The following is a 12,804-nucleotide window of genomic DNA, read 5'->3' as shown; positions in this document are numbered from 1 at the left end:
TTGTGGAGCCAAAAAAATAGCTTTGGCTCCACCAATGTGACCACATTTTGGTATTTGGTGGTGCTAAAAATAGCAATATAGTTTTTTAGCACCACCAATACTAGTGTTTTACCCTATACTTAAGCAAATAATACGCATACACTCACCTATAGAGCATTCATATTAGTTAATGCAAAATTTTTTATCTATTTTAGTATAAGAACCAATTTTTATTTTTATTTTTTACATTACATACTTTTCAAAACACACCACATCAGATTATTTATATTACACTACATTTCATTAAAATATCAATTTTTAAAAAAATTGTTTCACTTTCTTCATATATAAAAACTATTACTCACTCAGTCACTCTCTTCTTTCATCTTCGAGATACGTAAATAAAGAATAAACAATTAAATGCCAAATGAATAGTATCAGTGTAAATTATATAATTACTATGGCAAATTTGTAAATTTACGCAGTAATGTGCAGACTGATGTAAGACTTTTTAAGGAAAAATTATGTAAATTTTACATCTTTTTCTATTATACACAGACTGGCATGAATTCTAAAGCCTTGATTACTTGCTATGACCTGTAGGTTCATGCATTAACGAAGCAATTCATGGACTGCCCCCCCCCCCCCCCCAATTTTTTTAATATAAAAATAATATATATTGAAGTAGAAAATTCTATAAGAGAAATGCTACAGTTACAATTTTTTTTACAATATTTTTACAAACTATTGAAGTAGCAAATTATTACTGGTTTGTATCTAGTCCCACCACTTACATAACTTTTTTACTTACTAATAACCACTCATCATAACAACAATTTGTAGATCTAGTATTTTCCTCCTTTTAAAGGTCATAAAAATTTATAGATCTAAAACCTAAAAAAAATATATAAGCCCAAAAATTAGCCTAACAACAAAAATTAACGATAGCAAAGCTTTAAAAAAAAAAATTAAGACAACGATAAACTAATTTTACAAAGAAAGAAAAACAACTTGGCCTTTTAAAAAGTTTTAAACAAAATAATTTTGTCCTTATCAGCAAAAGACACACTCTACACACATAAAAAAAAAAATAATAATAATAAAAGAAAACCCTTGCAACCTAAGTAGCAAAGCCGAAAGTCAAATCCACCGCACGTAGCCAACAGCAAAGCTCCCCCTAACTCTAACTCCGGGCTTTGTCCCTAAGTTCATGTTGCATTATTGCTTACACCTTTTGCCATTTTGCTTGTCATGCTCTCCCATAAATGCGCTTTGTCCCTAAGTTCATGTTGCATTATTGCTTACACCTTTTGCCATTTTGCTTGTCATGCTCTCCCATAAATGCCACATGATCATTCTTTTATATGGCACATCTAATAATTTCTAGGGTAAATTACAATTTATTCACTTGTGGTTTGACCAAGCAACCCCCACCCCCTAACTCTAACTTCGGACTTTGTCCCTAGGTTCATGTTGCATTATTGCTTACACTTTTTGCCATTTTGCTTGTTATAATCTCCCATAAATGCCACGTGATCTTTCTTTCATATGGCACATCTAATAATTTCTAGGGCAAATTACAATTAATCCACTTGTGGTTTGACTGAAATTTAAGTTGTCTACTTGTGGTTTGAAATTTGACACTTTACCCATATGAGGTTTGACCAAAATTTAAATTGCCTACCTATAGTTTGAAATCCCATGATAAAATTTTTCCGCTGGATCCTTTTTGATCTTGTATTTTTAGGTTTTTTGTGTTTTTGGAGGAAAGAGACATAAAAGTGGAACAAAATATATTTGACCATGTTTTTAACAGAAGAATGTTACAAAACTTTAACTGAGGTTATTGAGTTAATCTTAGATGGATAAAATGTTAAATTTCAAACTACAGGTAGGTAACTTATGTTGTATATATAGGTATATACATGGATAGGTTGTAATAATGATGTTTGAGTTTGGAGAATATTGTTTCATAAAGTGAAAATTCAAATTTCTGGAATTTTCTAAGTGAAAATTAGAAGTTAAGCATTTTTTATCAGTCGAAGCTTTGGCTCGATCAATCGAAATGGTAAAAAAAAATCCTGGAATCTTTGGATGTCTCGATCGCTACTTGATTCCTATTCGACTGATCGAAAAGAGAATTTGATCAATTAAAAGGAATTTTTTATCGATCGAAAATCGTAAATTAGGATTTTCTGCAGAATTTTCAGATGACTATTCAGAGAGTTTGAAGAGGTTTCAAGCCTTGTGAACGGTTTTATGAAATATTTTAACTCTTCATACGTGCCTTTTGATGAAATATAACCCTACGAGTATAAATAAAAGCTTATATTCACTTGAAAAATAGTAAGTTATCTGTGGTCATTCTCCAAAATTGTTTTCTGTAGAACCCAACATCTTGGTTGTTNGGGGGGATAGGAAGATGAAAACTATAAAAGAAAAGTTAGAAAAGGGGGAGGAGAGGGGGGAAAAAGAAAGAGAGAGAGGGGGGAGAACAATAAGGCCTCCTCGGCCACAGGCCGAGGAGCATCTCCCCCCTTGAAAGAGAAACTCTTAGCACTTTTCTTAGTTGCAAGATAATTCATGCTTGGTGATCGACGGCCAGCACCTAAACCTTTCACCCCACTCTCTATAAATTTATTGTTTGGGCTTATTGGGCTGTAAACCCATCACTCAGGGTCAATCCAACTTGAGTCCTTACATTAACAAAACAACCACACATGGTTTTGATTGAAATTTTATATATATTCTAGCGTTGGCTGCACGTGCTGCCTAGTAGTGAGAAAATTAATATAGATTTTGTGTGTGAAACCATGAATTTTGGTTTACTTAATTTGATTATATTAAAAAAAAAGTTTAATGTAACTTACCCAATTTTGGCTCACCCAATAAACCAAAACCACTGTAGCTCTAGTGCTATCCATCAATAATAGTTTACTTATAATTTATTGTGAAATTAATGTAAAATGTTGTGGATTTAACATTTTTCATTTAATATATAAGAAACTGAGATTTCAACCATTGTAAAAATACTATGATAATAATAAGTGTTGTAACATTTTTTTTAAACATTTATTTTCAGTTGTGGTTGGCTATAACCTCATATTTTATTATTTTGTTTCGACTTGTAAGAAATTGACACGACAATAATTGTGAAAATATTGTGAAATTTGTTGTGTCAGTATAGCAATATAAATTTCAGCTCACATCAATATTTAAAAGAAAAAAAAATAAAAACAAACCCATTACTAAAAAAAAAAAATAATAATAACTAAACCAAAGCACTGTTCTAGCTACAGTGTTGCATAGTGCAAAAACACTAGATATACAGTGCCAAGATACTGTGCGCGCATTCACGCTTTTATTATAAACATTTATTTTTAGTTATGGTTGGTCACAGTTTCATATTTTATTATTTTATTTTGACTTATAAGAAATTAACACCTCAATAATTGTAAAAATATTGTGAAATTTGTTGTGTCAGTATAACAATATATATATATATAAGTACAAACGGAAGACTTAAAAAAAAATGTAACTACTATAGCTACAGTGCCTCTACTGTGCAAAACTTAAACAAAATGGTTAAAAAAAAAAAGACTCATGAAACTAAAGCACTATTGCAGCTACAGTGCTGCACAGTGAAATACGTTGGGTGCACAGTGCCGAAGCACTGTAGCGGGCATAGCCGCTTTTATATATTTGTAAGAAATTGACACGTCAATAATTGTGAAAACATTGTAAAATTTATTATGTCAGTATAACAATATATATACCAGCTTACATAAATATTTAAAAAAAAAGACTTTAAAAAATGTAACTACTGCAGCTACAGGTACTGCGCTTGGCACTGTAGCTACTGTGCAAAACTTAAACAAAAGGGTTGGAAAAATAAAAAAGTGTTGCCGCTACAGTGCACGCACAGTGCAATACGTTATTTGCACAATACCGAATCACTGTAGCGGCATAGCTGCTTTTTATATATAAGAGATACACACACACACACATATATATATATATATATATATATATTGTACATGTGTTGAAATAACCACCTGACATTTTTTTGTTTTTTTGTTTTGTTTATAATCATCATAAATGAGTTTTTAATTGGAGTTGAAATGTTTTTGAATGTAGGGTTTAATTTGAAATCACCAATAAACTATATACTTAAATTTTAACTTGACCTTACTTTTTGGTCTCTATTGTTTCTTTTTGTTATTTTTAATTGATTAATCGTTTGGAATGAGATCTGATAAAATTTAATATCATTTCTTAGTTACATAAGCTTGATTATGTATTTAATTTTTAATTTTTCTCTTTTTTGAATTTTTTTTCTTTTAAGTTTTATCTTTACAGATTTAAAGATATTGTTCTGCTTTTAAACAAGACAACTAATTATCATTATTAATGTATGTGAATTGAAATTCAAGGAATGTAGGTTTCAGGGAACCTGATGACATTTCTACTAGAAAATGTTTCGATCAGATTTTTTTTTTTTNACAGTGCACGCACAGTGCAATACGTTATTTGCACAATACCGAATCACTGTAGCGGCATAGCTGCTTTTTATATATAAGAGATACACACACACACACATATATATATATATATATATATATATTGTACATGTGTTGAAATAACCACCTGACATTTTTTTGTTTTTTTGTTTTGTTTATAATCATCATAAATGAGTTTTTAATTGGAGTTGAAATGTTTTTGAATGTAGGGTTTAATTTGAAATCACCAATAAACTATATACTTAAATTTTAACTTGACCTTACTTTTTGGTCTCTATTGTTTCTTTTTGTTATTTTTAATTGATTAATCGTTTGGAATGAGATCTGATAAAATTTAATATCATTTCTTAGTTACATAAGCTTGATTATGTATTTAATTTTTAATTTTTCTCTTTTTTGAATTTTTTTTCTTTTAAGTTTTATCTTTACAGATTTAAAGATATTGTTCTGCTTTTAAACAAGACAACTAATTATCATTATTAATGTATGTGAATTGAAATTCAAGGAATGTAGGTTTCAGGGAACCTGATGACATTTCTACTAGAAAATGTTTCGATCAGATTTTTTTTTTTTCTTCTCCTTTTCTCAGAACATATAGGTTTAGAGAAGTTTGTTTGGAAATTCTTGAAGCTATTGCTGAAATCGGAGTTTGTTATGTCAATTGGTCTGTAAAATTTTGGTGGATGTGCATGAATTCGATAGGATTGTCTATTTGAGTGCTTTAAAATGGAGCAATGTACAATGATTTCTATAATTCTATTGAATCTCTGCGTACACCATTCATGTTATGCAAGCATTCTGCATAGTTTGTGTTTGACAGGAAAACTGTTTATAAAAAAAATGGTAATATTTGAAATTTGATTTCCTAGACTTGTTGGGAACTTGGTATTCAATGACCAACCCTTTTTTATTCCACGATGGTCTTGGGGTCAGAATTAATTTCCTCTGCCATTTGAAATTGATTTTGCAAATCAAATTGTGACAGCATTTTGTGTTGTTCATCAATCTACATTGTGGAGCTTTGTACATTTTCATCTCAAGCATAAGAATGCCGGTTCCTGAGAAAGCTGTGCATTGTAAGCATGTGCAGACTTTAACCTTGAAGTTTCAACAAGTGAACATGGCTGAATAAATGAAGCGTTGCAGGGTCATGGAAGAAAAGTATTCTACTCTGGCTTCAATATTAAAGATGTTGTTGGTCATTTTAATGCTGGGAGTTGAGACTCTACAATCTGCATGATTGCTTTCCACTTGGACCCTCCAAAAAAGGAAAAAATCATCTTGAGAAAAATATGATTATTTAGAAAAAGTTATTTGTAATCGTCAGCAGTACTGCTTCTCTATATTTTTGCAAATCATCACTAATCAGTGATTATTTTATACTATGTTGAATATTAAACAAAACTATTCCTAACACATATCAGTGTGGCTGAGGTATTCGCTTTCTCAATTCATCTTCATCACTCACCCCCAGATGAACTGAGATCCAATTGTGTCACTTTATAGGTTAAATTTTTTATTTTTTATTTTTTATTTTAATTAAAAAAATTATCTTTAAATTATAAAGTTATGGATGTACAAATTAATGTACTTTGATAAGCAGGCTTTTAGCGTGCAGCTACTCAAAATAAACATGGTTAATTCTCCCAAAAAAAAAAAAAAAGCATGGTTAAGATTTTAGATAAGGCTAACAACAGCTAGCCTAGCACTCACACGGCACCAAATTTGAAGCTCTTTCTGCCCATCCAGGAAAAAGTAAAAACAAAGGTCTCGTGGGCTTTTTGCCGAAATTAATTAGTTAATTCATGTGTTTTAGAAGATAATTATTAAAAGTTTAGAATGCAAGATTCACGTGTTTAACTTTAGACAAATATTTGATGCACAAAACTTTTTTTAGTTGTCTTTTGAACTGTATGTTAAATTATGTAAAATTGTTTGTGTATAATTAATACAGGCCAAGGTAGCAAATTCTTATGGTAGCTAAAAATTAATGTCACGAGTGGATTTAGATAAAACCAGTAGAAACTTATCAAGTTCTATTATGAAAATTGCCGTTCCGGTCAAGGGAAGAAGAACCTCTTTGGCCAAAAGGAAAAAAGAAAAAAAGAAAAAGAACAGAAGAACCTAAAAATGCGAGGGAAAGATGACTTGCGTGCACAGTTGCGCGCACTTGACTTGACTATCTTTTCTTTACTTTTCCTTCTCCCACCCAATATATATAGGAACTAGGAAGGTACAGACCTGTCTTCAAAGTTCAAACTCCACCCTTTGTTAATTGTTACATGCAAATTAAGATGGAGTATAAATGGTGTGTAGTACTATTGACAATATTGCCATTTATATTAGTGCTTGTGAATGGCAAGCAAGTAGTCGTAGTAAGTAAACAGAATGAACCGAAGCCATGCCCAAACCCAGAAAGGAGGGGATCTTATTCCCGAGGGACAAATTGTTATGGGTGCAACAGGAATGGAAAACAAGATTGCTGTTAATAGCTAATATTTATCCATTTTTATTATAATAATGTTTGTTTAATGGAGGATGATATTTATTCAATGGTCCATTATTTAAATGATTTTTTGTTGTTGTTGTTGTTGAAACTTTGTTTCTTGGATCTTAAAAACTTTAACAAAACTAATCACATTTCAAAAAATCTCATCTCAACAAGAAATTTAGAAAAATCTCATTATGAGAATTCTCTAAGCTTCCTCAATTATAAACATCTATTTTGCCCCAATCTTTTTATAAGATTTCAACCATGAATACACGTATAAGCATTCTTTGAAGGCACCCTTTGCAGATGGGAGCTTTTGAAGTGATCACCAATTACAATAATTTTTTACCCCCATATATGTTAAGCTTTTTCATAGGTAATAGTGAGGGATGAGAGGCAAGGTTGGAACCATAGGTATAAATAGGATACCATAAAAATGCTATTATTTCTAACCACATTTGAACCTCTCATATTTGTTAAGCTTAGACCAATATAAATGTTCATTTTTTGTATGTTATCTTTACATATATATATATATTATATACTGAAACTTCTGAAAGCTCTCACAATTTTTCACGTCAGCATAATATTTAAATAAAAATATCATTCATTTAAATAAAACTATTTTTGTTTAGTCCAAATTTAACAAGGAGTGAAATTATATCTCTTAACAAGTCCAACTTAAACTTAAACTCATCATTTATATCATATACTATATAATAAAAGTTAAGCTTATACGCCGTAGTTGCGCCAAGTGGCGGCATTGAATTGCAGATTTTTTTTTTTAGATTTTTAGATTTTAAAAAGAAAACATTTACATAAAAAAGTCTATTGCATCTTAATTTACAGCAAAGTAGACATAGTATAATCTAATTCTTCTTATTTTTTAATTACTCCACTAAAAAAAAGATATAATGCATCTTAAATTGTAGCAATCGTATACTACACTAAAAAAGAGAGGACTAATGCATCTTAAATTGCAGAAATATTTATAGAATATTTAAATATATATATATATATATATTATTAAATTACAATTTTACTACTAAGAGCTTTTAGAAATTTAAAACTTGCCTTAATTTTTAAAAATATTTTATAATATATTTTTTTGCACCAAAAAAAAAAACTTACATAATATTCATTTTCCATTTAACTTAATTTAAAAAATATTTTTACTAATTTATTTGTTATTAGATTTGATTATATTATCAAAAAAAAATATTTTTTTTAAATTTTTTTATTAAGCCGTGCATTGCGCGGGTATAATACTAGTTTTGATATAAACGGAAGAGTGAAAACGTGGGATCCATTCTAAGATTTTACAAATAAAATGCATATTATAAAAATATAGAAAGGTTCATAGAAAATCCACACTACATAATTATACAATAACAGGAAATCAAATATATATATAAATAACACCAGCGAATGGCAGTCGCAAATCAATACAAACTCTTAATAGTCCAAGTTATTTTAGCTTCACACGAAGACAAACAAGCAGCTTATACAAACTCCGACTCCCCCTTTATGTTTGAACCTTTCCTTCGGTTACTTAATAGGTTCTTATAACCAAATTAATGCATAACCTTAATTAGAAAATGATTACTTCAAGGAAGATCAAGGAGATGAGAAAGAGGATGGATTGAGAGAAACCTGCTCACCACAACTGAGCACTTCACGAGGCCCTGCTTCTTCCCGGCCAACACCCATAAGATCTAGGTAATATAGGTAATGGGAGATGATGTTGTTCATGGACTCATTATCACCCCGACCGCAAACAAGATCTCCATATAACACATTCATGGTAGCACCAAAACCATAAAGTTGCTTGACCACAGTGTCATTTTTGGTGGGTTTCCAGTAGCCAATAAAGACTTCATGAGCTGAAGGTTGATGCTTCTTAGTTGGTGTCATCCACCTCCAAATTGCAACTTGGAAGGCTAGGGTGGCATTTTGTTCGATGTATTCCGGTTGGTTCAACAAGTCCACCTTTAGATCCTCACTGACTTCTCCATAGTTATAATTCCTGTTGAAAGCAGTAGTAAAGAAAGTCTTTCTAATTGTGACAAGCAACAATGACTTGATCATGGCAAGAAACAAAGGACTCATAAAGTCTTAGGGACTTAGATTTCATTTGAAGAATGCATAAATTTTTTTTTTTTTTTTTTTTTTTTTTTTTTTTTTTTAGAAAGAAGAATGCATAACTTAAGTACTCATATTTGAAATATGCTAGAAAAGGAACTCATTTTGATGTTTCTAACAGCTAGCGAATCGAAACATAAACCTTCTATAGTAGTTTGAACTTAGGATAAAATTGAACAATATAAGATGAGAAAATAATTCAAATGCTTAAATATAAAGAATGTATGATTATTGTTAGTGTGATAAAAAAGGTAAATACCAGTAAATAGGCAGGGCACCTCGTCCATAGTATGCAACTCCAGGAGCACATGGATAAATGTTTTTGTAGTGCTCATCACAATAATCATATGAGTTGGAATTTATTTCCTTGTTATAGCACAAACCCCAAGCTAAGGGTTCCTTGGTGGCCACTTTATATCCACCTGAAAAAATATAATCCACTTTTACTTTATAAATAGATTTGGAAGCAAAGGACCAATATATGACCATAGCTCATATACAAATTTAATTACACAACCAATTCTTCAATATGTAATGCTCCAGAGTCCAGATTCATTTTGTTCCAACTTCCGACCCAATAGGATTTTAGAAGAAAAGAGTCTACTTAAGCCACTCTCAGTAGATTCACTTACAACATATACCTTCATTTATTTGCTCAAAAAATGTTGGATTTAAAAACTACATTAAGATTTTAATCATTAGTCTCATACTAGCATGAACCCAAACATGTAACAAAGCCAAAATTATACCCTGTAACATCAATTCCTAACAGAATAAATAACTAAACTTCAGAAAAGATTTGAAACATTAAAATCCAATTCCAATTTCATAGGAGACAGAAACCCAAATGAAAATTTCCCGGAAGACAGAGATACTCACAGGAGGTTTTGGTGCCAACATGGGCAGGAAAAGCTGCGACTTCCTTGGCTCCAAAAAAGGTCTAGTTCATGTAGGTAGTGCCAAAGCCATAGCTCTGGTATTCAGCAGAAGCAATGATAAAAGAGTGGTAGTCCCAGAAGCCCTTTGCAAGGGCCTCAACCGAGTCACGGTTTGAGAATATGTTCTCAAACTGTTCGTTCTGGAAGTAGTCAGTAACAGCCCCCTCTACACAGCAATCTTGTTTTCCATTCCTGNCCACCCCTCCAAAAAATAAAAAATAAAAAATAAAAAAAGGATAGAAAGAAAGAAAGAAAGACCTTGGAAGAGAATATAATGATAGAATTTTGGGCACCAAAGGCGAGCAAATCACAGGTGCCCTTTAAATTTCACAATTCTATTACACCTTACTCCTATAAATGCTCTCTTAACCTCCACCCCACCATTTACTGACATGGTTATAATACAACACAATAAAGAGAGACAGCCAAGAGAACAAGGCAAAAGCAAGAGAGTAGACGATGTATCCACAGAGCACAGGGCCGACAAGCCTGAAAGTTTTAGCAACCCTGCAAAACTATAGAGAAAATTTATTTATAATCAAAACTATAGAGAAAGAAACAATAAACAAATAAAAAATAAAAAAACAGTCACAGTCACACTCATAGTCACAGGATCATACCAAACAAAGGCTAGACTTGAGGCATTGTAGTTCATGATGTTATGGTTTGAATGACAAAGACTACAAACAGATGGTGAAAGCAAGAACTGGGTCTTTTAAAGGGAAGGTCTGGAAACCATCAAAGGTGCAGGTTCTAGGGTTTAGAATGAAGAAAATTGAGGAATAAAATCTCTCCTTGGGTTATATATCCTACCGTTATTTTTATTTATTTATTTATTTTTTTGAGGTAATTGATAGAAACATTATTGATGTAAGTAAACTATAATCAAGTAATGTATGGCCGTGTGTCACAAGACCAAAGAAGACAATTAGAAGCAGCTACTGAAAACAGAGGGACCATAGCAGCAAAATGAATAAAAAAACTAAGGGCGTCATCAAGGATACGTTTTGGATATAGAAAAAAAACTCTCCCCTGTAGGAGCTCTTCCTCTCGCTCAGAGCGAGTACTTCCTCCCCTCTTCTCTTGGGGCTTTCCCATCACAAACCTTAACCACTCCATGTATCTTAGCCTTTTAACCCACCTGTCATGGAAGAAACTATTCTGAATAACCTCAAACACCTCAGATTAACCAAGGAAGAAGGCGAAGAAATACACATCACGCACATCAACCCGGTTACAAACTTTGAAGAATGCTCATTAAGCCTTTTTGGAAAACTACTCTCAGATCGTCAACAGAACACCCGAGCTCTTAAAAATACTCTCCGTACGGCTTGGAAACTTGGCCCTGATTTACGAATTGTTGAGGTTGGAAATGATATTCTGCAGTTTAAGTTTAGTTCAAGGTACCAAATGGAATGGGTCGAAAAGAGTGGCCCGTGGAACTTCGAAAACAATCTCCTTCTCCTATGCCGCTGGAAAAAAGGTCTGTCCTCTTCGAATATTGGGTTCACGCATGCACCTTTCTGGGTCCAAATCTGGGGTTTGCCCTTTGAGTTTATGTGTGAAGAGGCAGGTAAAGACATTGGGAATAAGATTGGAAACTTCATGGAGGTTGACAAACGCTCCTGGCAATCTGATCAAGCGAAGTACATGCGTATAAGGGTTGAAGTCCAACTAAACAAACCCTTGAGACGAGGAGGCTATGTCACTGATTCGGTGGGAAGTAAGCACTGGGTCACTTACAAATATGAGCGCCTCCCAACGTTCTGTTTTTTCTGCGGCAAACTTGGTCACGATATCAAACACTGTAAGGAAACTACTGACTGGCAGGGGGCGGAGAAGCAGTATGGTGACTGGATGAGGGCGGGCTGGCCCTCAAAGGGTGGAAAAAGTACATCACAGCCTAACAGAGGCGATGGCCAGACCAAGGCAGACGGAGGAGATGATGGTGTTGGAAATCGAGTTCCGTCTGACACTCCGAGCGTGCCTGGTTCTGATTGCGTGGGGGGAAACACTTTCTCCGAGGCAAACCACTCTTTGGGGTTTGTTCCTGAGGCCAGTGTTGCAACAAGTCAGACCACGTTGCTTTTGCAGGCGGCGGAAAACCCGGTTGGATGGGACAAGGCAGAAAATTCAAACCAAAACCAGCAGAAGACTGATAATTCACGTGCTCCACAAAGAAAGATAAACTTTGGAGGCTCTCAGACTCTAAGAAGTGAGGAACGGGCTTCTGCCCCTAAAGTGGGCCTTTTGGAATCACTTAGCCCAAGAACCCAAGAGGCTACAAGCCCTTTAAGGGCCAAACTTGAACGTAAGTGCAAACCTGAGACCCACCCAACGGTGCTTGGCCCATCCAACTGCAGCCAGACAAGAAAGAAAGTAAATTTGAAGAAAGTGGCTAGGAAAAAAGCCCAGGATGATGGTCAAGCCCATGATGCTGAAATGTTCACTCCCGTGGTTGAGGTGGGCTCTAAAAGACCAGGTAACTCTGAAACTCTTGAGATTGAAGAAAATAGAGTGCAAAAACGTACCCTCCATGCTCACCCCCTCCCCTCTTCTTCCTCTGATGGTATATCGGCGGTGGCTGCCATGCAGCACCGCCGGGAGCAATGATTGCCCTAGGATGGAACTGCCGGGGACTCGGGACCCCCCAGACAGTTCGGGTGCTGCGTGATTTCATGCAGCGTTGGAGTCCCACGATAGTCTTCCTTGCGGAGACAAAACTCAATAAAAA

General features: G+C 33.6%; 2 protein-coding genes across 2 annotated transcripts; one reads left to right on the top strand and one right to left on the bottom strand.

The window, feature by feature from the left end:
* Positions 1 to 8,607: 8,607 nt before the first annotated feature.
* Positions 8,608 to 9,099, bottom strand: LOC136068601 (chitinase-like protein 2). Its single transcript, XM_065775962.1, has one exon. It carries the CDS (start codon positions 9,097 to 9,099, stop codon positions 8,608 to 8,610), a length of 492 nt encoding a protein of 163 aa, XP_065632034.1.
* Positions 9,100 to 11,216: 2,117 nt separating this feature from the next.
* On the top strand, positions 11,217 to 12,683 carry LOC111994694 (uncharacterized). The gene has a single exon (XM_024026577.2). The coding sequence runs from the start codon at positions 11,217 to 11,219 to the stop codon at positions 12,681 to 12,683; it is 1,467 nt and encodes a 488-aa protein (XP_023882345.1).
* The last annotated feature ends 121 nt before the right edge of the window (positions 12,684 to 12,804 follow it).

Source organism: Quercus suber, unplaced genomic scaffold (genome assembly GCF_002906115.3).
Source record: "Quercus suber isolate HL8 unplaced genomic scaffold, Cork oak 2.0 scaffold_124, whole genome shotgun sequence".
In the NCBI taxonomy this organism is placed as follows: Eukaryota; Viridiplantae; Streptophyta; class Magnoliopsida; order Fagales; family Fagaceae; genus Quercus; species Quercus suber.
Note: the sequence above shows the minus strand (reverse complement) of the source record. Positions and strands in the feature narration are given on the sequence as shown.